The sequence below is a fragment of the Sciurus vulgaris genome (genome assembly GCF_902686455.1).
Source record: "Sciurus vulgaris genome assembly, chromosome: 11".
Lineage (NCBI taxonomy): Eukaryota > Metazoa > Chordata > Mammalia > Rodentia > Sciuridae > Sciurus > Sciurus vulgaris.
Window position 1 is genome coordinate 80,767,999 of NC_136472.1, and position 23,353 is coordinate 80,791,351.

At 40.7% G+C, this 23,353-nt stretch overlaps 1 protein-coding gene and 1 pseudogene across 25 annotated transcripts in view; one reads left to right on the forward strand and one right to left on the reverse strand.

The window, feature by feature from the left end:
• The first annotated feature begins 4,726 nt into the window (after positions 1-4,726).
• On the forward strand, positions 4,727-5,283 carry LOC306638305 (fatty acid-binding protein 5-like; annotated as a pseudogene). Its single transcript has one exon. The product of its transcript is annotated as a fatty acid-binding protein 5-like (transcript).
• An 11,894-nt stretch (positions 5,284-17,177) lies between these two features.
• DLG2 (discs large MAGUK scaffold protein 2) overlaps positions 17,178-23,353 on the reverse strand; it is a gene marked incomplete at its 3' end in the record, with an annotated part of 2,081,919 nt that continues 2,075,743 nt past the window's right edge. For all 24 annotated transcript variants that reach the window (XM_079105558.1, XM_079105557.1, XM_079105560.1 and 21 more), the window contains 2 exons: positions 23,075-23,166; positions 17,178-21,346 (listed from right to left, as the gene is read on the reverse strand). In XM_079105558.1, coding sequence (XP_078961684.1) covers positions 21,240-21,346; positions 23,075-23,166 — 199 coding nt within the window. The remainder of the gene's footprint in view (positions 21,347-23,074; positions 23,167-23,353) is intronic.

Genomic DNA, 23,353 nt, shown 5'->3' on the forward strand with positions numbered 1-23,353 from the left:
TCAGCTCAGTTACTACAAAGCACTGAAACTGTACAAATATCTCATTGCCCGGAATCCATACTGGTCAAAAACATTCTGGCTGATGTAGGTTTTATCTGGGGCTCTGAAGTGAGAGCTAATCAGATGATCTCATCCTCTAAGCAGCTCTCTTCCTCCTCTTCTTCCTCCTCCCTCTCCTCCTCCCTTCTCCCTTCCCCTTCTCCTTCTCCTTTTATCCCAGTACTGGGGTTGAAGCCAGGGTCTCATGCTTATCTACCATTAAGCTACTTCCCCAACTCTAAGACTCCATTCTTTTAATTTTTAAAAACAATGGAGATTAAAATGTATGGAGTTGAAAATTTGCCATAATATAGGATTCACCTTTTTAAGGTATATAATTTATTAGTTTATTGACAAGGTGATATGACCACTACCACTAATCCCAGAACATTTGTATCATCCTCAAAAGGAATTCTGAATTAGAAATTTCTAACTTTGCCTTTCTTCCATCCCTGATCCTATGGACTCATTCTGTCCCTGTGAATCTGCCTATTCTAGACATTTCACATAGCAGAATAGATATGTTGCCTTTTTTTGTCTGGCTGCATTCACTTTGCCTGATGTTTCCAAGTTTCATCCATGTTGTCGCAGCTGTCAGTACTTCCTCCTTTTATTGCCTCCTAGTATTCCACTATATTTATCTACCGCATTTTATTTATGTATTCATCAGTTGATGGACATTTGAGTCATTTCCACTCTTTGACTATTATGAATTATGATACAATGAACAGCCATGTAGAAGTTCTTAGGTGGACATATATTTTCAGTCCATTTAGGAATATGCCAAGGAGTGGAATTGCTGTGTGATATAACTGTGATATAATATCATTTAAATTTTCAATGATTTCTCATTCTCATTCTCTATTTGTTCCCTGTACACTTATTTGTATAAATGTATAGCAAAGAGTGGTGAGCTGATAAAATTGGACCCTAAACCACCAAGACTAGCCTCAGTTCTCACACTGAGATTTTTGTTTATCAAGTTCTCTTGGGAACCAGGCTTGTTGTCTGAAAGCTTTCACAAGTATATTGCAGGTGATCATGTTGCCCATAAATTGCCCTTCATAAAAAATAAAAAGGTTTGAAGATAAGGACTGTGTTTGTTCCCATGGAAATACAGCAATCAAATTTAGCCTTGCACAGAGGTGCCCTTGAGTTTGTCTGAGGAAGCTTCTCCAGATGTTTTGTTCTACCTCCTCAGAGAAGCAGATGTGACCTAGAATATCTTGTTGTCAGTTTCTACATAAAAAGAGCATAGCCACCTGCTTTTCCCTTTCTCCTTCTTTTACTGGCTACATAGCTGCTGATTATTCAACCTTCCCCATTGTCTCTCCCTGAGAAGCAGGCACAGTTAAAGTGGGAGGAACAGGTGCTGGTCAGAAAGGATGGTGGGCACAAAAGGGTGAATGAGATGAAGACCTCAGGGTGAAGTGTGGGAAGCCCAAGAGCAGCTCAGGGTGCAAGTGAGCTTGCATACCTGTGGGCTACTGGAGAGCTGTGTGTACTCAGAGGTATTTTTTCAAGCTTTTAATTAAAATTATAATATTTAAGAAAATACAGAAAGAAACAATTAAAAATTAAAAAGTCATCCAACTCCAGAGTTAAATGTGAAAATGGAATTTTTATCCTGCTTATTTTGTTCTTAGAAATCCCCTATGCCATTCAATATCGTTCAAAACCACCATGTAAAGTAGCTGCATATGCAATTTTGTATTGGCCATTTAGACTGTCACTATAAAAGACTTAACTCTCTCATCCCTGACAGGGCCTGTTAGTCCTCCTTCATTATAGGTTTTGGAAATAAAATTCCAATCTCTTTGTCCTTAGAGGAAAACAAACAAAGGAAACTCACTAGGTTTAATGCGACGGACACAATACACTGGAGGTATGTTACCTCTACAGGAATCACCTTGGGTGACTTTGCTGGACAATCCTGGACTGACTTCAGCCTCTGTTGCTCCCTTCTCTCCCACAGTCCTTTGCCTACCCTTCTGGAAGCCAGAGAAGGAAGGTAGCTTGAATCTTTTCTAGAAAATTCTACTCCCATAACTAGGTAGCTACAAGGAAAACATTAGTATTCCTATTTGATAGTTCTTGCTGAACTAAGAACTGCTCCTCAAAGTGGCTGCTGCCCTCACCCATTTGCTAAAGGGCAGCAGAACTCCAGTCACTGCAGTGCCGGTGTGTTGCACACAGCTACTAAAGTAGGAAAGCTCCCAACCTATCTTCCCTGCCTTTGAGCGGGAGTCTATCTTCCATACCAGTTCTGGGACTTTCTCAAGGAGAATCTGAACGAAAGAGGAAGAGAGGGATTCCAACAGGTGTGTGGTGAGGTGGTCTGAGAAATTGGGGAAAGGGCTAAAGAAAAATAAAAAGGCCCAACTTCAAAACAGAGGGTAGTAGATAGTAAAGAATGGAAGGGGATTTAAAAAAAAGAATTATGGGGCTCTAAGTTTGTGTTCCCCTTGTGGTGTTTGAGGTATACAAGTAAGAGACATGAGTTATTTTGAAATAACTCTTAGTGTAGACTGTGTTTCTTCACAACATATTGCTAGGAGTGAGATTTAATAAATGCCACACTGACAAAGAGAAGGGCAGGAAGTCCATTACCAGGCAAGGAGTAGAGTCCAAAGGCAGGCAAGATTTGGGGTCGGTTTCTTCAATACTGACGGGGGCTCTGGGAGAAAGACAACAACATTGTCAGGGCCAGGTATCAAGCACCTACTGTCCCCCATCGGTTGGATTACAGGTTTGCTGTATTTTCCGGGTAGTAAAGTGCTAAGTGATACGACTGTCAGTGTCATTGTGGCTTGACTGATGGCCCCACTTTCATGACTTTGTTATTTAAGCATGCCTCTTTCCTGGCACAATAATAATAATCAGAACTGGTATTGACAACCTTATGAGTATGGCGATACTGATGGGGATGTAATATTAAAGCAATCTGGACCAGGCAAAGCAGGAAATGGTGATGGAAGTGGGATGTGATGACTGAAGAGGTGGAAAGCACTTCTGAGGTGTCTCCAGAAAATGAATGTATGCCCCCTGAACTAACCCAGCATATTAGAAACTCTCGAGGACAGGCCCAGTGAAGCGTCAAAGATAGGTGTTTCTAATGTCAGCATAACATATGGTTCGATAGTCTCAAGAAGAGAGAGTTGATGTAATATTAGAATTGGTGGCAGTTACAAGTCTCTGTCTCTTGACCTATTTGATTTCTAGACCCCAGAAGGAAATTGAACTATCATAACATCCCCTAATGTAACTATAATTTAATTTTTTTTTTTTTTTCAGTACTGGGGATAGAACTCAGGGCCTTGTGCTTGCAAGGCAAGCACTCTACCAGCTGAGCTATCTCCCCAGCCCACTATAATTTAATTTTGTTCAACAAGTCTTTCCTTCTGGTGCTGGGAACCAGATAGCTCTCTAGTGCCTGTGGCTCTGTTCATTGATTGTGTCAAGGGACAAATTAATACATACCACGGTGGAAATTCAGAAGAGAAAGACTGATGTGGGTGTGTGCATGTAGAGAACGGACCACTTGGTTTATACTGATGTGGTATTGTTTGTTTAATTATGCTCCTGTTTTCAAATGAGTTTGGTTGTTTCCGATTTTGAACATCATATATAAATCTTAGCATGAGCTTTAGAGACTGCAGTTTAAAGGTTGGTTCTCATCTTGTCAAGTTTTACTTTTATGATAACCTCCTTAAGTAGAGATGATTATTATTCTTATTTTGCAGGTAAGGAAACAGGTGCAAACAGATGAAGTACTTTTAAGGCCACACTGCTATCAGGTGCTGGGTTGGAGAGACTACGTGGTTTAGTCTAATTCCAAAGACTGCATGCACATTATTTTATGATAGATCCCAGTACTCCCCTTGTATAAGAAGGGACACATGTGTAAGCAGTTTGTTAAATAAATTGAATAACAATAAGCTTATTAAATAAGGATAAAAGAATAAAAGCTTATTTTTCTCAATAACTCATAATTAAATATATTCTAATGCTCTCCTGATTGCTCTCAGGTTTTAAAAAAGCCCAACTCAATATACTTAAAAACTGTACTATTTCATCCACTTTAAAACTTTTTATATCATAACCCATATCAGAAGCCTAGCTGAGAAGGGAAGAACTGGACATGCTTCTCCTTTCTATCTTTCTTTCCTCTCAAAGCTGAAGTTGGCCAGGCCTAGTGCACAGGGAGGGTAAAAAGCATTTTTATGTGGCTAGTATGCCTGTAATTTAATATTAGAGTCCATTTGGTGTTGGATGCTCAGCCACTGGTTCTTGCGAGCACATAGTGAGAAGGCAGCCATCTACAAACCAGGAAGCAGACCCTAACCAGGAGTCAAAGAAGCCTTTTTTCTGTTTGAGCCGTTGGACTCTTTCCACCTTTGTCAGGTACTCACCCCTGGTCCTTGGTTCTCCAGTGATGTGTTCCACACAGTCTCACTGATGAGTCCCACTAGGATGTGCTATATACCGGAGATAAAATATCCCCCAAATGTCTGCTGCTTCTGTATGGTCAACACCTAATGCACAGGAAATTCTTGCTCATCAAAAATCTCAGGGAGATCATGATGCCTGCGTCTGAGCCACTCCCCTCATTGTGTACACCAACCTGCCCGCTCCCACCCTGCCCGCTCCCACCTTGGCCACCATTCAGCAGCTGGAAGGAAGATGGTGCCTGGTGGACAGCAAAGGACTACATGAAAGAACTAGGAGTGGGACTGATTAGGCAGAAAATGGGTGTAATGGCCAAACCAGATTGTGTCCTCACCCTTGAAGGCCAGAAGCTCAACATAAAAACTGAAAGCACTTTGAAAACAACACAGTTTTCTTGTACCTTGGGAGAGAAGTTTGAAGAAACTACAAATGATGGCAGAAAAACTCAGATGGGTCTGCGACTTGGTCGAGGGTGCATTGGTTCAGCATCTGGAATGGGATGGGAAGGAAAGCACAATAACAAGAAAATTGAAAGATGGGAAGTTACTGGTGGAGTGTGTCATGAATAATGTCACCTGTACTTGGGTCTATGAGAAAGTAGATTAAAAATTCCATCATCACTCTGGACAGGAATTAGCTGCAAGAATGAAGAAGCTCAGTTCAATGAGCAAATCTCCAGATTGCTTTTTTTTTTTTTTTTTTTTCATTTCTGTGTTCAATTGTCTCTATCACAAACATTTTACATGCAACTATTTCAAAGTGTTGGTTTAACTAAGTTCATGCCTTTGGTTAGTAAATAAATGTGTTGTGCTAAAAAAACATCTCAGGGAATTCAATCTGATTTTTAAAACTGCAGTTTGCCAACTCTCCTACCAAATTACCAGGCCATTTATCTTGGCAGCTCGATTCCCTGGGTTGGACCCAAACACCAGTTTCTTGAACCCTTAGCCTCCAGAGGATGTATCTTCCCTGAACTCCAAAGGCTGTATCTTAAGATCTGGGTACAGAAGCACTCTTTAGTAGGCTTGAGTCAAGAGGGCAAAATGCTCCCTATTTGCCACCATAGGGTTCCCCGTCTTGGCACTCCAATAATTCCTAAAATCTTCACAAAATCACAAAATCTTGTCTCACATCCGACTGCCTGCTCTTGATGGTTCAAGTTCTTGGACACCAATTTTGAAATTTCCTCCTCCTGTCTAACACTGTTTTGTATCTGATATTCATCATTTGGGCTCTTCATCTGTAATTTCGATTTTAATACACTCTTTTACATTCTTTTATTTTGATATTGAAATGAGATAATAAGTACAAAGCACCTGGCCTGTGGAGGAACTTGGAAATTATTAGTTCTCCTCCCACCTCCTCCCTTTTAAAGATTCTATAATAAACAATATCAGGGATTGAGGGGAAATAAAAATATATCCACTTGACAGATATTTATTGATCACTTTTTATGAGATTTCTACTCTGTAGAGGTTTGTTCCTCCATTAGTAATAGTACTCTGTGCACTGGTGTGCAATTTATTTATTTACATGCCTCTACATTGGATGGTGAACTCCTGAGGGAAGAATAGTTGGCAAAATATTTAATAAGTTTTTGTTGAGTTTAACCAAAATAATAATAAAAAACGTCGAGTTTCTATTGTGTGCTGGATATAGCACTGTTTACCAGGCTGGACCCCTTCCCTGTGTCCTGCCTGATTACTCTCTACCCTTCTCTATCCTGCTCTCTGCTCCAGGAACAGACCTGTGTGGGACCCTTTGCCTTCAGACATGTATTTGGTTTGACATTGGAAGGAAGTGGAGAAGTGAAGCACTGGAAGAGGAAACGAAAGTGAGGACAGGGGTTTAGGGGGCTAGGGTCACTTCTGGTAGGTGGTGTTCCTTGATTCAAAAGGTCATTGTGACTGTCAAAGTGATGCTCTTGCACAACTTTCTCTTTCCAGGTTCTGGTAACTGCTCCCTCTCATTGTCTTTTTGGGCCTAAAGATGATAACAGCTTGGGGGTTCCTCGTGGTTTCCATGTACATGCTGCCATGGGTAAATGTTTTAATAACTAGTTTAGGGGGTGGAAGTGAGGATGGTCCTGATTTGTAGAACTGGAGTTTCTGTGGTGTAAATGCTCTGCCATGGCTGATTTTATGGTGTCAATAATATGTCCTTCAGCATGAAGTTGGGAAATATGCACAGTAGCAATACATATAGCATGTTCTTACCACAGAGTCATAATGGATGTTGAATATCCTCAAGAGCATATATAATAGTAAAAAAATGAGGAAAAGATGTGTTTTGAGAATTTATTACTGTTTGAATCTGGAGTGTTCTCCAGAGGCTCATCTGTTAAAGGTACCCCCAGGCTGTTAGCCATTACCTACAGAAGACCACTCAGATGAACTCAGATGAAACATTCATCTTCTTGCCTTTTAGAAGGAATTATTTCATCTCATAATGACAATACTGGTTATCTTGTGATGATTAGACATTTTGATTGGCTGTTTGCTTTTGGTAAGCAAAAAAAAGAAAAAAAATGGTGATGAAATAATAAAAATAAAATTAAAATACTAATAATTAAATTATAGGCAGGTATTTTTATGTTCTCACTTTATTGACCAGGAAATTGAGACTTAGGTGAATGAGCTTGCCTAAGGTCATTTGGTGACGCTAGTGCTTGAATTCTGAGTGTCTGATACCAGAGCATGAGCTCTTTACTGTTACTTAATCACTACAATAAATGAGGGGGCTTCTATGTAAACCAAAGAAATTAGGGGAAAACCTCAATGGGAAGAATTAGAAAATAAATAAAACTACCATTGTGAGCCTTGATTGAACCTGGATGGTTTCAATGTTCTAGAGTCTCTAGTGACTTAAAATTCCAATGAGTTAAATTAAACCAATTATCAGATCAGGAAAGAGTCACACTGGAAAAATTTTGGGGGCTGATAGTCAGACAAGAGGCAGCATGTGTTATGTACAGAGCACTGGACAGGCAATCAGGAGAGCTAAGTTATGTCCCAGAAAAATAGATGATCCACTTCTAAATTAGGGATCCTTGGATTTCATTATTGCCATTTGTAAAGTATAGGGATTTTTCAAATTGACTGTGGTAGAACCTGAGATCTATACTACATTGTGTTGTTTACCTACAGTTAGTGACAAACCATCTTTTTCAGTCAGTTTTTTTTTTTTTTCTGCTGTGACCAAACAACCTGACAAGAACAATTTTAGAGGAGGAAGAGTTTATTCAGGAGCTCATGGTTTCAGAGGTCTCCGTCCGTAGACAGTTAGCTCCATTCCTCAGGGCTCAAGGTGAGGCAGAACAACATGGCAGAAGAGTATGGTGGAGGGAAGCGGCTCACATGGTGATCAGAAAGCAGAGAGAGATGCCTCTCTCCAGATATAAAATATATATCCCAAAGGCATGCCCTCAATTACCCACCTCTTCCAACTACACCCTACCTGTTTTTGGGTACCACTCAGTAAATCTCTATCAGGAGATTAATTCATGGATTGGGTGAGGGCTCTCATAACCCAATCATTTCACCTCTGAATCTTTTTGTACTGTTTCACACATGAGCTTTTGGGGGAGACCTAATATCTAAGCCATAACCTCACCCTAAAATCTGGGGGCTTAAAATATCAACTGTTTATTATTTCTCAAATTTCTGGGATTGCTTGGCCTCAACTATGCCATTTTCTGCTCCGTGTAGTGCTGGCTGGGTTATCTCATGAGGATGCACTGAGTTAAGAAATTGATTGGGGTTAGAACATCCAAGAAGTCTTCATTCACATGATTGGCCTCAACTAGGGCGACTGGAACAGCTGGAGACTAGCTGCATCTCCCTTATGCAGCTAGTATGGTGGTTTTATTTCTCACATGGTAGCTGGTTTGTAAGACAGCAAAGCAATCTGGCAGGCCTCTTAAGGATTAGATCCAGAACAGAAGCAACATCATTCTTGTCACATCATATTGGGCAGCTTAGAGTCAAGTGCACATAGGGATGGGAGGAATTGGTGGTGGATAACCCTGGAGACAATCTATTATGTATACTATGTGCAAAGAGTTTCATGGTTCTATAAATTTGGGAAATCTGGATTAAACACAAATGAAAAAACTTTCTTAGCAACAAAGCTGAACAGCAAGTTGTTAAAATGATAACTGAAGTGCCAAGAATGACATAAAGTAGGTAGCAAGTTTAAGGGAGGGGCATAACTATTGCTTCATAATCAATATGAGAGAAAAGGAGGAAAAGGTAACTAGCGTAATAGGAAACATTTATAATTAAACTGGTTATCACAGACAATTGCAGTGTTGGAAAAATGTAGAATGTCTCCAGGAAGTTGTGAAGGACCTGGACCAATTTCACTCTTTTCTTTATACTTCATGGAGACAGTCATTTTTCTTGTTAATTAAAGCCTTCTTCAGTATAAATGGAGATTTTAGACTTGTTGTTTAGGAAAAAAGTCTATCCCATTGCTAATTAAAATGATTTCTTCCTGCCTTCAGAATCAGGTTTTTAATGAGGTGCAATTAGTTGTGGGAAGATAATGAAATCTAGTCTGACTTTTCAATTATTTGTCTCATAATAAGCAACAGTGCCTGTTTTCTTGACTCTCTGGTCACCTGAAAAGCACAAAATGACCCACTAGAGTGACTGATACCATGAAGCTATGGTGTGTGTGTGTGTGTGTGTGTGTGTGTGTGTGTGTGTGTGTGTTGGAAGGGGGACAGCTTTGTGTGGAAGAAGAGAACAGGCTCTGGAACCTGCCTAAACTGTTTTTGAATTCCTATTTCTCCTTTAACTCCTTGAGAGCCCTTAGGGAAGTTATATAACTTCTTTGATCCTCAGTTTATTCATCTATAAAAATACCCAACTGATAGGATTTTGGGAGAGATTAAATGTAACATTTTATGCTTAACTTTTTGTTTCAAGCACCATTTGTTCAATAAATATTTAGTTAACTAAGTGCCTAGCGAGTGGTAGGCAGTGTATTATGTATGATAGTCTGGAAAAGAAATCAACCACTCACCAGAAAATTAACAAATACATTTTTGACTAAAAATTTTTGGAAAGAATTGCAAACTCAGGTCAATAGCCTAATAGAAATGAGCAGAATGCTGCGGTAGACAACAGTGGGAAGCAGCTGGGATCTTAGATATGTTTCTGGAGGAATGTCTCTCTGAGTTGACCCTTAGGTTGAAACATGAAGGATGAAAAGGAGCCAGTCATGTTAGGAGCAAAGAACAGGGCATTCCGACACAGGGAACGGCAAATTGCAAGTTTCTAACGTGATGAAGAATCTGGTGTATTAGCGTATCTGACAGAAGACTCATTGGCATAAAGTGAGGGGAAAGCTGGAGAGGCAGGAAGAATTTGAGACCCAGCAAGGGAATTTCATCTTTATTCCAAGATCCATGGAGAGGCATTGTAGAATTCTAAGCAGAGATAAACATGACCCAATGTACAATTAATTATAAGATCACTCTGGCTTGTAGATCAACAGAAGCAAGATTGGAGAAAAGGGAAATAATGAGGAAGACGTTGTAGTAGTTGAGGAGAGAGGTGGTGGGGCTGCTGGGGTGGTGGTACTACTGACAATAAAAACAAATTGACAAAATATGTGTAGTTGAACCGGCGGGACTTGCTGATGGATTGGATATGGGAAGGGAGGGAGATAAAGGGGTTAAAATGAATTTTTCTGGGTTTGGGTCTGGAAATCATGTGGGCAGAGATTCCATGTACTGAGTAGGAGAAAATCAGAGGAAGAACAGGTTTGGAATCGGGGTCAGGGGAACGAAAGACTTTTAGTTTCTTCATGCTAAGTTTGTGAGAGAACCAGTTTGACATGCCACGTAAGCAACAAAATATATGACATAGGATCAGATGTGAGGTACCGGCCGGAGACATGAATCTGGGAGTCAGTAGCATAAGAATACAGCATTTAAAATCAGGGGACTGGGTGAGGTCAGAGAGAAAACAGAAGAGCAGGAAGGGTGAGTTTAGTTTCATTCTGTTGCATATGGATTATCAGTTTTCCCACCCAGCACCATTTGTTGAAGAGGCTATCTTTTCTCCATTGCATATTTTTTTCCATTGCATATTTTTGGCACCTTTGTCTAGTATGAGAAAATTGTATTTATTTGGGTTTGTGCCCGTATCTATTCTGTACCATTGATCTACCTATTTTGGTGCCAATACCATGCCATTTTTGTTACTATTGCTTTGTAGTATAGTTGAAGGTCTGATACCCCCTGCTTCACTCTTCCTGCTAAGGATTGCTTTAGCTATTCTGGGTTTCTTATTCTTCCAGATGAATTTCATGATTGCTTGCTCAATATCTGTGAAGTACGTCATTGGGATTTTAATTGGAATTGCATTGAATCTGTATAGCACATTTGAGGCACCCAAATATTTAGCTATAAACTACTGATCAACCTCTCTTGCCATTTGGGAAAGTCCAAAGTGATGGAAGAAAAAGTCATTAGGCAGAGTTTCTGTAAAAGCTCTTTCAAATGGAATGACTAGGCTATGTTTTTGTCTTGCCTAGATGGTAGATAAGAAAGAGGAAACTGCAGTAGCTATACTGACTCCCCAGATAGACACCCCCATTAATGAAGAGGAATAAGAAAAACTGGAAGGAGACTATGGCATCAAGAATATTCTTAGAGCATGCTTACATTTTGGTTTGGGTCAGGGGGATATGGCAGAGCTGCAGCCTGTGAGAAGGTGAGAGAGATCTTGGGCCTTGGTTGGTGACTTGGGCTTTGACAGGCTACTGCAGAGGTGTAACACACCTGTGAATGAAGGAAATTCCTGTAGCAGTGCTCATGTCCTTTGTCCTTTTCCTCATAGATTGAAGTCTCCTGCTCCTTCCTCCCCAATTCATTCTCCATGCTGCTGCCAGAGTGGGCATTCTGCAATGCAAATTGGATTTTTGAAACTCTGATTAGCTTCTCATCATTCAAGCTATATCACTTGCCTTGCATTTAAGGACTTCTGATCCTTTCCAGGTTCCTATTTTCAGCCTTCCACTGAGCATTCTGCACACCTGTGGTGTCTGGCTGGCTATGGGCACATTCTTCACAGTGCCTTTATCACCAAGCATTTTATGCACCTGCATCTGCCCTGTCTGGCTACCAGCATGTCCTTACAGGTGCCTTTATCTTTCCTACTTCTAGCTTTTCTTTATATTCCTGTCTTCCTGATGTCCTCTTTCCTTTCTCTCTCATTATATTTTCAAGGTACAGGTCAAATGCCAGGCTTTCTTGGTGGCTCCAATAAGAATTAATTGTTCTTATAGCCTCAGCTCTTTGCTTCCCTTCATGCTTCCTGCTCTTCCCTTCAGGCAGGCCCTTCACTGATTTTAACTCTTGAGGTCAGGGGCTATGATTAACTCAACTCAGCTTAATAAATGCTTGTTAAGAGGGAGAGCAGAGCAAGATGCCAGTTAAGATTCTCTGGTGATCCTCTTCCCATGGGAACACCCAGTTGAGCCAAATTACCATCACAAGAGCCAAGGAGATTAGGTGAGTGACCATAGTGCCTACTTTAGTTTTACAAAATGAAAAGATGTATTAAAGAAGGCAGCTGGTGAAACCCAACACTGAGCAGATCCTAGTGATCCTATCCCCAGACCTGCCAGCAGATGGAGCTTCTGGAACAGCTCTAGGGCCAGGGAAAGACATGCAGCCCACTATTGGACTATGGGCTAGCATCACCTGCAGCTGGTTACACCTGTCTTGGACCATGAGTTCACGTAAGCAATGAGCATCCCATAGCAATGTGGGCCTTGGTCGTACCTCAGTGTTGTGCTGGTATTGGTGGGTTGTGGGCATAGGGTGTGAAACAGCTTGGTGGCCAAACGTGTGACCTAGCAACCTAGAATTGGTTCATCCAAGGTGTCAGGCAGAATTCCATAGTGCTTGACCACAGGCTGGTTAATTGTGGACAAAGGGCCTACCCCAGTCCCAGCGAGAGGTTTGACATCTTCCACAACATTTTTCTTTGAGCTAGATATTTTACGGATCAAACAAGTCAGTTTATTGCAAGGGAAACAAACTCATCTCTCTAGACTCCCTTATAAGTGTATGGATTATCCTACATCTAGGCCAAATTGCTTCTTGCTTCCTGGACAGTTCTTGCCCCTGTTAGAGACAGTGTTGAACCACTAACATGCTCACATTTCATGTCCACCCCATATCTCATGTGCTGTCCTTTTTGTTACCAGGGAAGAGATTCAGTTTTGCCATGAAGTTTCTTCCCAGAGTCTGAGCAATGAAGTCAAAGGAGGTGATGCATGTCTGACTCAGATGTCAAGGTCACTCTTTCAGAGTCCTTATGTACTTACTGAGCTGTTTTAGAGCTCCTGCATTTTAATTACCCTTTTCCCCCTTCTAATTTTCTGCCAGGAAGCTTGCATTCCTTGAAAAAACAAACTGTGCTTTGTGCATTTATTTATTTTTACTCCAGCATCTAAATAGAGCCAGGCTGCAGGCAAGCATTTATTATTGGCTGACCAAAAGTGTAAGGAATGATTAATGGACAAATAATAGAACATTCTAGCTTCTTTGGAAAGTTTCCTGTGTGGCAGTTTCATTAAGCAACGCCTAGCCTTTCTTTGTGTGAATATTGGCTTAAACACTCAAATTTTAGCTGGTTATTTGACTCCAGTTTAATATGGGACACTTTCTTTTAAACTCTGAAGGATTTCAGGTAGTCGGAACACAGATTGTTAGGGAAAAGGACTGAAGCCAGATTTGGTGGTGGAAAGTAAATTAGTGTAAATAGTATTATAAGAAACTGGTTTGGAAAGCCCAAAGGGGAGAGAATTCTTCAATGCAGGGGTTATTCATTCCAGAACTGCCAGATGAAGGAGCATGGTGGAATGCAAATTTCTGTGTGAAGATTTCAAAGAATATCAAAGATGGGTGTGGCTCATGAAAACCAAACAATCCAATTAGGAGACACCCTTTCAGCTTGTTTAGTTCACATTTTTGTTGAATAGAAATCATCTGCTTTTTCTGAGGGATTAACTCCATTACTGAGGAACTGTGGATTGTAATTTGCTTTCTTGAGTCATAAGAGATTTAAAAATTGCAGTGTCCCCCTGAAAATGCTTTTCTCCCCTTCTCCTTTCAGAGGGAAGTAGAGTCTATTTTATTTTGCTAGAGTGATGCCTGTTTTTTTTGTTTATCTCATGGGAAAGTTAGCTTCTCCACTGCAATATTCACATAGGTCATCCTTTCAAAGACTTAAAGAGCAGGTATGCCCTGATCAATCATCCAAACAAGATAGAAACAGAACCAGAACCAGGAAGACAGGCCTTAAAAGGGGGTGGGAAAGAACTGTGTCCCTCTTTGGCATGTTCCATAATTTTGCAGAATGGCGGATGTTATGGTTTAGATGTGATGTGTCCCCTAAAAGCTCATGTGTGAGAAAATGCAAGAACATTCAGAGATGAAATGATCAGGTTATAAGAACCTTAACCCAATCAGTGAATTAATTCCTTATGGGATTCACTGAATGGTAACTGTAGGCTGGTAGGGTGTGGCTGGAGGAGGTGGGCATTGGGAGTGTGTCTTTAGGTTATATATTTTGTATCTGGTCAGTGGAATCTCTCTCTGCTTCCTGAATGCAATGCCCTGAGTCACTTTCCTCCACCACACTCTTCCGCCATGATGTTCAGCCTCACCCTGAGCCCTGAGGAATGGAGCCAGCTGTTTATGGACTGAGACCTTTGAAGGTCCCCGCCCCCCATAACTTTTCCTCCTCTACAGTTGTCCTGGTCAGGTCTTTTAGTTACAATAGGGATAAAGCTGACTAAAACAGCATGTATCTCTAAAGTATGCTAACATTAATTCTTTTGGTAGATCAAGGAGTTGTATAGTTGTATCATACATTAATTTTATTTTTAATTTTTGGAAGAACCTCCATACTGATTTCCAAAGTGGCTGTACTAATTAACATTCCCTCCAACAGTGTATAAGAGTTCTTCCCCTCCCCTGCACCCCACCACCCCATCCCCGTCCCCACATCCTCACTAGCACTTATGGTTATTTGTATTTCTGATGATTGCCAGTCTAATTGGAGCGAGATGGAATCTCAATGTAGTTTTGCTTTGTATTCCCATGATGGCTAAGGATGTTGAACATTCCTTCGTATGGTTCTTGGCCATTTGTATTTCTTTTAGAAGTGTCCAAGTCACTTTTAGGGCCTAGGTTTTTGGCTTCAAGCAGTTTGACCAGTGGTGTTGTACTGATGTGTCAGTTTTCAGTTGTGAAGATGCTGAAAATCATTTGTCCTTTGAAGTTTATAGTGAAAGAGCAATCAGATCAATCACCACAAATGGCCTCAATGGGTATTTTAGTATGTGGGAACAAAGGGGATGGAGTCAGCAGGGGCCTTCGACCCACAGTGGGTATATCAGCTGCTGAGTCAGGTGTGGAAACTGAAGTTTTAATATCTGCTGTAGCCATGTTGGAGGGACCTCTGGTGATGGGGGAAAGACGACCTTTGTCACATGGCAACCTGCCAGGAACTGGGCTCTAAGCTCATATTGTAAGTCAGATTACCTTTGAATTCCCTTTGTTATACCCAGGTTTTAGCAAAGTTTGACAACTCTTTTAGCGCGTCCCATCTGTGCTAAGGGGAATGAGGAACAGGATCTGGACTTGACACTTTGGCTGCAATGTTAGAAGGGAGAGGAGCCAGGTTGATGACAGCAGTGATGCCTTTTGAGGTGTCCCTAAGAGAAAGGTGAGTCACAGAAACAAAAATTGGGGTGATGGGGCCCAGCAGTCCTGGTCCATAGAAGACATCTTCCCTTGACAACCTGCAAGACTCCAGGTATGGCTGTGTAAGGAAAGCTGGTGGCTCCCTCTACAGATGTTCCTTAGCTTTGTGCCATGGTAGGGCTTTTAAGTTCTGTCTCTGAATATTTGGTCTTACAGTGTCTCCACAGAGATAGCTTCAGAGCTGGGCCCTTTTACATCAGAGATGTACAGGTCACTCTAGCTTCTGAGACTTCTAGAATCATCATGGTTTAAAAATAGTTACATAGAAATGAAATAGGACACAAACTCAGATGCTCTTCTACAGTTTTCTTTCTGAATAAACACCCACTCTTGAAGTGATTATGGCTTTTTTGTAGTGTTGCCATTAATATTAAATCAGGTGAGACTGTGCAAATGCTAAAAATTATATAATTATCAAAATCTGAGGTCTGCCTTGGTCCTGCAGCCTCAGTCAGTGTCTTAAACTGAGGGTCTTTAACAGCAAGCACCAGGGACAGCATCAGTCATCACGCCCACCAGCTCACAGTGATGGCTGGGCTGGCATGACCAAAAAGTCTGGCTTCCTGAGTGGCAGGTTCAATTACATGATAGCACACCTCAACTCCAAGTGATTGTTTTGTGACATTTCACCTCTTGTGTGGGAGGAATCTGTTTTGGTTCTCCAGCTATCAGACCTGTGCTGGCTAAACGTCAATACAAGAAAGCATGTTTAACCTGAGAAAAATTTAGGAATCTGTAAGATCCAGATTCTCAAATCTGACATTTTTTTTATATGTTCAGATCTTTGGAGCTGATATGTTTTGTGGCCCCAATTTATATAGGTAATGACACTGCCTCCCCAAATAGTGCCACTCTTTGTATCATAAGGATCAGGTAAAAATATTTTTTCTTTATTCTTAATATTTTCTGGAGTCTCACAATTCTGTCACTGGGAAATTATTCCCCCTGAAAAGATGTGTCTTTAAAAGCCTATCTTTTAATATACCATTCACTTTTTAGCAAAAATCCTGATGAAAAGCTGGCAAATAGTTAAAAATATGCCAAAGCACTTCTGTCGGTTCCTGTCAGCAATGCTGATATTTCTCAGAGCAAACCTACCCTAAGTGCACTTTAGCTCTGAAATCAGACAAATTTGATAAAAATAAAATGGTTCTGTTCTTTATGAAATAAGACAAATTATGCTTTGGGAGAATATAATTTGCTGTAAAGTATAAAATGTTTTAATATTTATATCTTATAATAAAACCATGACATGTTTATAAACACTATCAAGCATTTTTACAATGGGGCCACTGCTGACACGGGGAACGCAGTAAATATCCACGGACACACTGAGTATGAAATATACATCTTGATTTTATAATCGTGTGTGCTTTATTTTTTACACAAATGGAATGGAAGTGTTGAATATTTACACTTAACAGGAGTGTAAGCTGTGCAGTGTCTCTGTAAACTCCAGCCCAGGCAAGGAGTCATCCCCCCTCCCTCCCCTCCTGTACTACAGCTCATGGAGAAACATCCTGTCAGAGAGAAGCACAAAATTGTCATATTCAAAGGATCTAACAGGTACAACCTGGTGCACTCAAAAGTTAAGACACACTTAGGAAACACAAATTCAAAAGGGAGAGAAGAAAAGTTTGCCATCCGTTGGGAGTCGACCTTCCCACTTGGTTGTCTATTCTCATGAGTTGCTAGGGAGATACTGTACTCTACTCTTTTAGCTCATTTTTGTCTAAACTGTCCTCCTGTCTTAGCTTGTCCTCAGCTGCTACAAGAAACTGCACAGCTGTACAAGAAATGATTTCCAAAGCACAGGTTTCAGTGAGGAAGGATATTTACAGACTGGAGTGTGTGTGTGAGTTTCCAACCACATTCATCATACCTAATGTAACATGTGTATACGTGATATGTATACCACATATACCATATATACACATAAGTAAAAGGTATATCCACAGAGTTCCGTAGGGAGTCTCCTGGCAAATCGGTTGTCACAGGAGCTACTCCACATGCTTTAAGGGAGTTGATCCTTTTTTTTTTTTTTTTTTTTTTCCCCTTAGAAGTGACAAATTAGTATAATAAATTTAGGAACTAGCCTGAGTCCTTGGCTTACATACTTTTGTAGGAATTTTAGGCAGGACCAAGACAGGAAAAAAAGAGTTGTTATTTTACCAGCGAGTCCATTCAATCTTACCGGAGCAGTCACCAGCTGAAAAGCAGAAGGGGCTTCACATGAAAATGGGAAAAAGAAAGTAGGGGGAAAAGAAACTCTCTCTCCAAACCAAGGCAATGGCATGGCTTCAATGAGAAGGAAGAGGTTTTCTGTCAGAATAATTGTTGGGGCCAGAGTCTGCCTTTATTGAAAAGAAGTGTCCTCAGAGACTCGGGTGGTGTTGGGCGTGAGCTCGTGTAGGACCAGGGTTCAGGCAGAGGTACCCAGGCGCTGGCAGGGCCCACAGCACATGCATCATCACTGCCAGGGCAGCGGTGCAGGCTGGCTCCGGGAGGCACGCTGGAGTTGGCTCCAGGTCAGGGCCTCACACTCAGCTTTGCTTTCTGGGCTAAATAGGAAAAATGGTGACCCCAAGTATTTGTGTCATTAGTCCACATTAGTATGGACTTGCTGTCTGAATCAGCCATGAGCCCTTTTTAAGACAGAAAAATTAAGGAATGGGGTGTGGGAGAAGAGATGATCAGAGATGTGATGAGAGGAGAGGACAGGAAGGGAAGGGGAAAGGAAGAAAAAGGGCATTGAGAGAGACTAAAGGAAAGATGGACAAAGAGAGAACAGAGAGGGAGTGAAGAAGGGTTATAGGACAAGGTCAGTGGCTTCAAGAAGCTAGGAAGGAAGAGGGACAAAGACAAAGAAGGGTGGGATGAGATAGGAAAAGGAGAGTCCTGGGAAAGAGTGAGGGAGGGGGGAAAAAGCAAGAACCAGAGAAGCAGAAAGCTCTCCCTTGGCTCAGCGTCCAGAAGGGCTGGCAGTAGGATCTAAGACAGCTCACAGAGGCACCCGAGTGCAGCTTTGTAAAGATGGGCTTGCTAAGCAGATAGAGCCAATCCCAGAATTCGAGGCTGGGAGAAAAGGCCTGAAAATAAATGGCCAAGAAATTCTGTGGGAGGAGAGCAAAAAACAAATGCCCCAGCAATTGGCTGACAAATGGGGTTTTGATTTTGGTAGAGCTGAGACCCCCATGGTGCTACACATTGTACCAGAGCATGAAAAATAGCACCAGTGACACGATCTGGCACTTTTCTGAAAGGGCCCAGCATATGAAGGTGACATTGCGCCCCCAGCAAGCCTTCAGATTGGAGAGAGCTCCGGACAAAGTTTGCAATGTTAGCACCAGTCTGGCCCCAGGCTCCAAGTGCATTTGCACCAGATGTAATCTGGGTACCTTTCATTTCATTTCCATTCGTGTCATCAGATTTGCTGCAAAATACACCAGTTCACTGGAGCCATAGAGACCTCAACATTGGGAAGCGCAAGACAACACAACAAATGGAGGTGTAAATTCTATAGGAAAAGACCCTCTCACCAATTCGCTTGGTGATTTTTCAAGCAAATATATATGTATATCTATATTTATATAAATCTACATAAAAAATCAGTGCAAATGCCAATTCTAATCTGGAAGCATCTACACTAGGAAAATAAATATATTACTACAAAACCAAGGGTTGGTGGTTCAATTTGATTGTACTCAGCCACAGCAATACTATTAAATGGAAAGCACATCACAAGACCCAAGAAAACATCTACTCATTAATGACAGTCCTCTAAATAAATAGTTGCATGCTCAGTTGAGAAACCAAAGAAGTTATCATGGTGGCCTAAAAATAGAGCTGGGATCAGGAATGGCATTCTGGTGGCAGAAAACTATTGGGAGCAATAATGATGAAAGTTGGCCTTGACCTGAAACTGGTGAGTTGCAGATATGAACGCATCTTTAACATTTTGAGAGCACTCTGAGGATGTCTCTGGAAATTTAACTTTCAACAGAGAGAAAATGCATTGCTAGCCCTTCCATTGGCAAAGCAGCCTCTAATAGGTAGATGCATAATTTTGCATTTTTGTGTTTGTTTTGGCGACTGCAGCCAGGCAGACCATGGCATTTAGTGTAAGATGAACAACCCTTGTTTTTGGAAAGAGACTCTCATTTTTGAGCTCCAGTGTTCTTACTGTGAAGAAGCCCCATCACGCTGATGGCTCTGTCTTTTGCTCTCCCACCCCAGCCTACGTGCTGGTTTGCTGCACAGTGTGGCAGAATCCCTGCCAGGTCTTGATGTACCCCAGAAATAAGGCGATGGGGCTTAATCTGGGCATGCACAGAGCCCAGAGTTGAGTGGTTATTAATATCACTGAAAAGTCTCTCTAAAACACCTTGGGCAAAACCAGTGCTGATGTCACCATCAGCTCTAAAGTGGGAAACAAACTCTTCTGTTTCAGTTTATAGGCTTTGGGAGGTTTCTTTTTTTAAGTCATCATTATAATTATTAAAATATAAACTTGGTCCAGGTGCAGCCCCAAGGAAGGCAGTTCAATTGGTTGAGCTCAAAGTCATAATTGTCTTTCTTTGTGGTTCTCTTTGTCCTATATACTGAAACAAAAAAGTCTGAACCCCTCACCCCTCCAACTAGACACTTCTCTCTCTTCCTCAAAGAAATAGTGCATATTGGGACAGATCTTACCATGGCTCTAACACCAACTCTGGCTGTTACAAAACTCTAAATTACTCTGTGCAACAAAAAAAAAAAATACTTCTAATTACTCATGGCTGGCCAGAATACTAAATGGTCCTTTAAGTAACCAAGTAAGCAAGTAAGTAGGAACAAAGTTACTCAACTATTTGCATGGTGGGCCCAGGTTATTGAACTAGAGGAAAGCAAGAATTCCCTTTAGATCATTTGGTTGAGTTTGTCTCTAAAAAGCCATCAGTTAAAAAGTGTATTAACCAAATATCTTCCAAAAATATCCACAAGGGCAACTCATTAAGGGATGTGCTCCATAAGAGTGTATCACTAGTGTGCAAGGGAGATCACGGGAGGTAAGTGAGGGAGAAGTCAGACTTGGAAGGAACTCAGATGCTCTTAATGGATCATTGGCAACAAAAGGGAGAGTGCGACTTTCAGTTCTCGAATTTGATCATCTGCTGATAGTGCATACATTTAGTCTTTCAATTAATTAGTCTTTACAAAATATTTCACAAAACTTTTTTAACCTATAGAAATTCGTTTCTATACATTTAATATATTTTATTGTATAAATTATTCTCATCTGTAGTGCCTTCTTTCAGTTTATAAATGGCAAAATAGACAATCAACAATCATAAAGCTAATCCCAGGTGGAATCCCCTCCTCTCATAAGTTAGTCCTCCATAAACTTGTGAATTTTATGAAATGCTCGTCTTTGCAGATGCCAGTCAAGAAAACTATCCAATTATCCTTCCCTGATAGTATGCCGTCTCCAGAGGGACTCCTTTTTTTCCTTCTTTATTTCTTTTGCTTGTTAAGAAATCAAAGGATGTGCATAGTTATAAAATTCGAAGTATACCAATTACAGATGTGGGTAATGGGAAGATTGGTGAGGTTCAAGTGCTGGCAACTTTTCTTTAAAGCAAAAAACACAGAGAGCTCAGCAGCTAAATCAGCTCTGGACATCTGCTGGGGTGAGGAGGCTGCCCATCTCTTGGGCAGAAAGCCTGTCAGAGGTTCATCCCTACACCTGGTACTTTGAGCAAACCAAAGCCTTCCTGCATTCTGCAGTGTCCTTTCTGTCCCACCCTTTGGCCCCTCCGTTTCCTTCATGGCTTCACACAGTTTGTGTTGTACATTCATAAGAATTCACATTGACTGCAAAAACATAAATGCAACAAAAACATAAAAGCCTCCAAGTAGTATATTATATATATTTTGTTCTTCTAAATGCTCTTCTGTCATCAGAGGCGCAGTAGCTAATTTATAACTTTTCCTTTGAGGGAATCCAGATGAAAGGCCCAGATTGCTCTTCAATTACAAGCTTGCATTGGTTATATATATCTTCTAAGGTGTCTCCTTGGACAATAGCTGTAACCAAAGCAAACATAACTAAAGTCAGGAATCATTTCCTGATGGTGAAGACCAATCATTACTAAACAACAGAAACTCACATCAGTGAAAGACAACTCATCAGGAAGCTCAATATTACTTTTCACTAGTAAGACAAAGCGTAAGATTCACATAAGCAGGGTCCATTAGTTATTTATAAAAATGCTTTCAATGCATGTATTCAATGCATCAGAGTTTTTACACTGACTGCATCTCTGTAACTCTGGACAATCATTCTTTTATTTAACAGATAGTTTATGGATGCCTACTCTGAGCCAGACGCCGAGTTGAGACACTGATCCATTTGCAGATTGAGAGCTCCCAGTCTAACAAAGAGAGCTGGCATTAGGGTCTCTCTACTTTACTTACTTTGGCAGGTATTTTAGACACAGAGGAAATAAGGGTTTTGGAGGAACTATATAATTAACTTCTCTGGCCCTCAAAATATTTAACAGGAAACCCCATTTATTCTCTAACTAATCTGGTAAAATGAGATGTTTACCAGATAAAGCTATTTATACTGAGATGGTCACTACTTACAAATAACATGTAAGAGGAAACATATACTGCTATACTCAGAATTACCTAAAACATCAAGTCCCTCAGGGCAGTTTTAAGCACATTTTACTCTGTCCTTTGAACAAAAACTATCTTCTATAGAGATCTCCAGAACATCCATTCTATCCATATGACGGAGGCTTAAACATTAATTGGTACTGAAACATGACTTCAATCTTCAAAAATAATCCTAAGAATTTAGCAATTATTTTATTCCTGAATATAAATCACTGGTCAAAATGTTCATTGTTTGACTTGATTTCCTTATCTGGTTGTTCTTTCAGGAAGAAACACGACTTACAGTTTAGTTACTGTCAGAAGCCTTACTTCATATTATACAATTAAAAATATTTGCAAACTACTGTGTTGCTGGCACTTTTCACATTCTGAATAAGACAAAAAATAAAACATCTAATCCCATACCATGTAATTGAGAAGGAAAATTCTTGTTTTTAAACCACTGAGAATTACTTGTAAGGCCAATTGCAGTTTGATTACTCTCTGGATTTAAACAGTGATTCATGAAAGTACATAAGAATAGAGAACTAAGGATATCCAGAAGAAGAAATTCTTCCTCTATTCCCAAACTTCATGTTTCCAAAGAAATAATTAAAATGTTTTGCATTGAGACTTGACACAGTATTAGCTAAAACACAGCGAAGGGTTTTGAGCATATTGTTCAAGTGCTACTGATGGGGAGACAGATCCACAGGTCATGGAGGCAGACAATGGAGAACCGAGACTGCTTCTCACTGCTTCTCATGAGACTGCTTTGGACACTGCCCAATTTGACCCCAAGAGGTTTTTTCTCCAAAATTTCAGATGCCATTAGAGAGATAGTTTAATGAGGTATCAGTGCCTCAAATCTCCTTAATAGGAGGAGATAGTTCAGGGGCATCTGCCACTCAAGGTTTTGGATAGGGCCAGTGGGAAACTGGAAGCTGACTGCTGGTGATCTTAGAGGAGGGAGAACCCTGATTCTGAACCAAATGGGTAAAGCAGAGAGTGCCTTTATATGCATAAAACATTTATTAGAAATGCTCAACAGGATGGTTTTAGGGCCCAGTTCACCAGGCCTGGAGCCCTCTCTATGCTAAATGTCAGACAATTTATCTCCTTCCTCATAGTACCAGGATGAGGGGAACTTACCTGTAAAATATTCTCCAAATTCTTGTTCTAGCTTAATTGCTCGATCATAGGTTTTCTTGGCTTGTTCCTCTGTTAGACGCTTATTCATTTCCCTGGTAAATAAAGGTTTGAAATTAGGACACAAAGAGAATATAAGTTCTGAAAAATTAAAATGCATGACAAAAAAGAAACCTCCAGGAAGCACAGTTCAATCTTAGCAGTAGCTTCCTGGACTTTCTTCAGGACTCCTCTTTGCCTGAATAATCTCAGCCACAAGGGATCCCTGCCAAGAAGCCCACT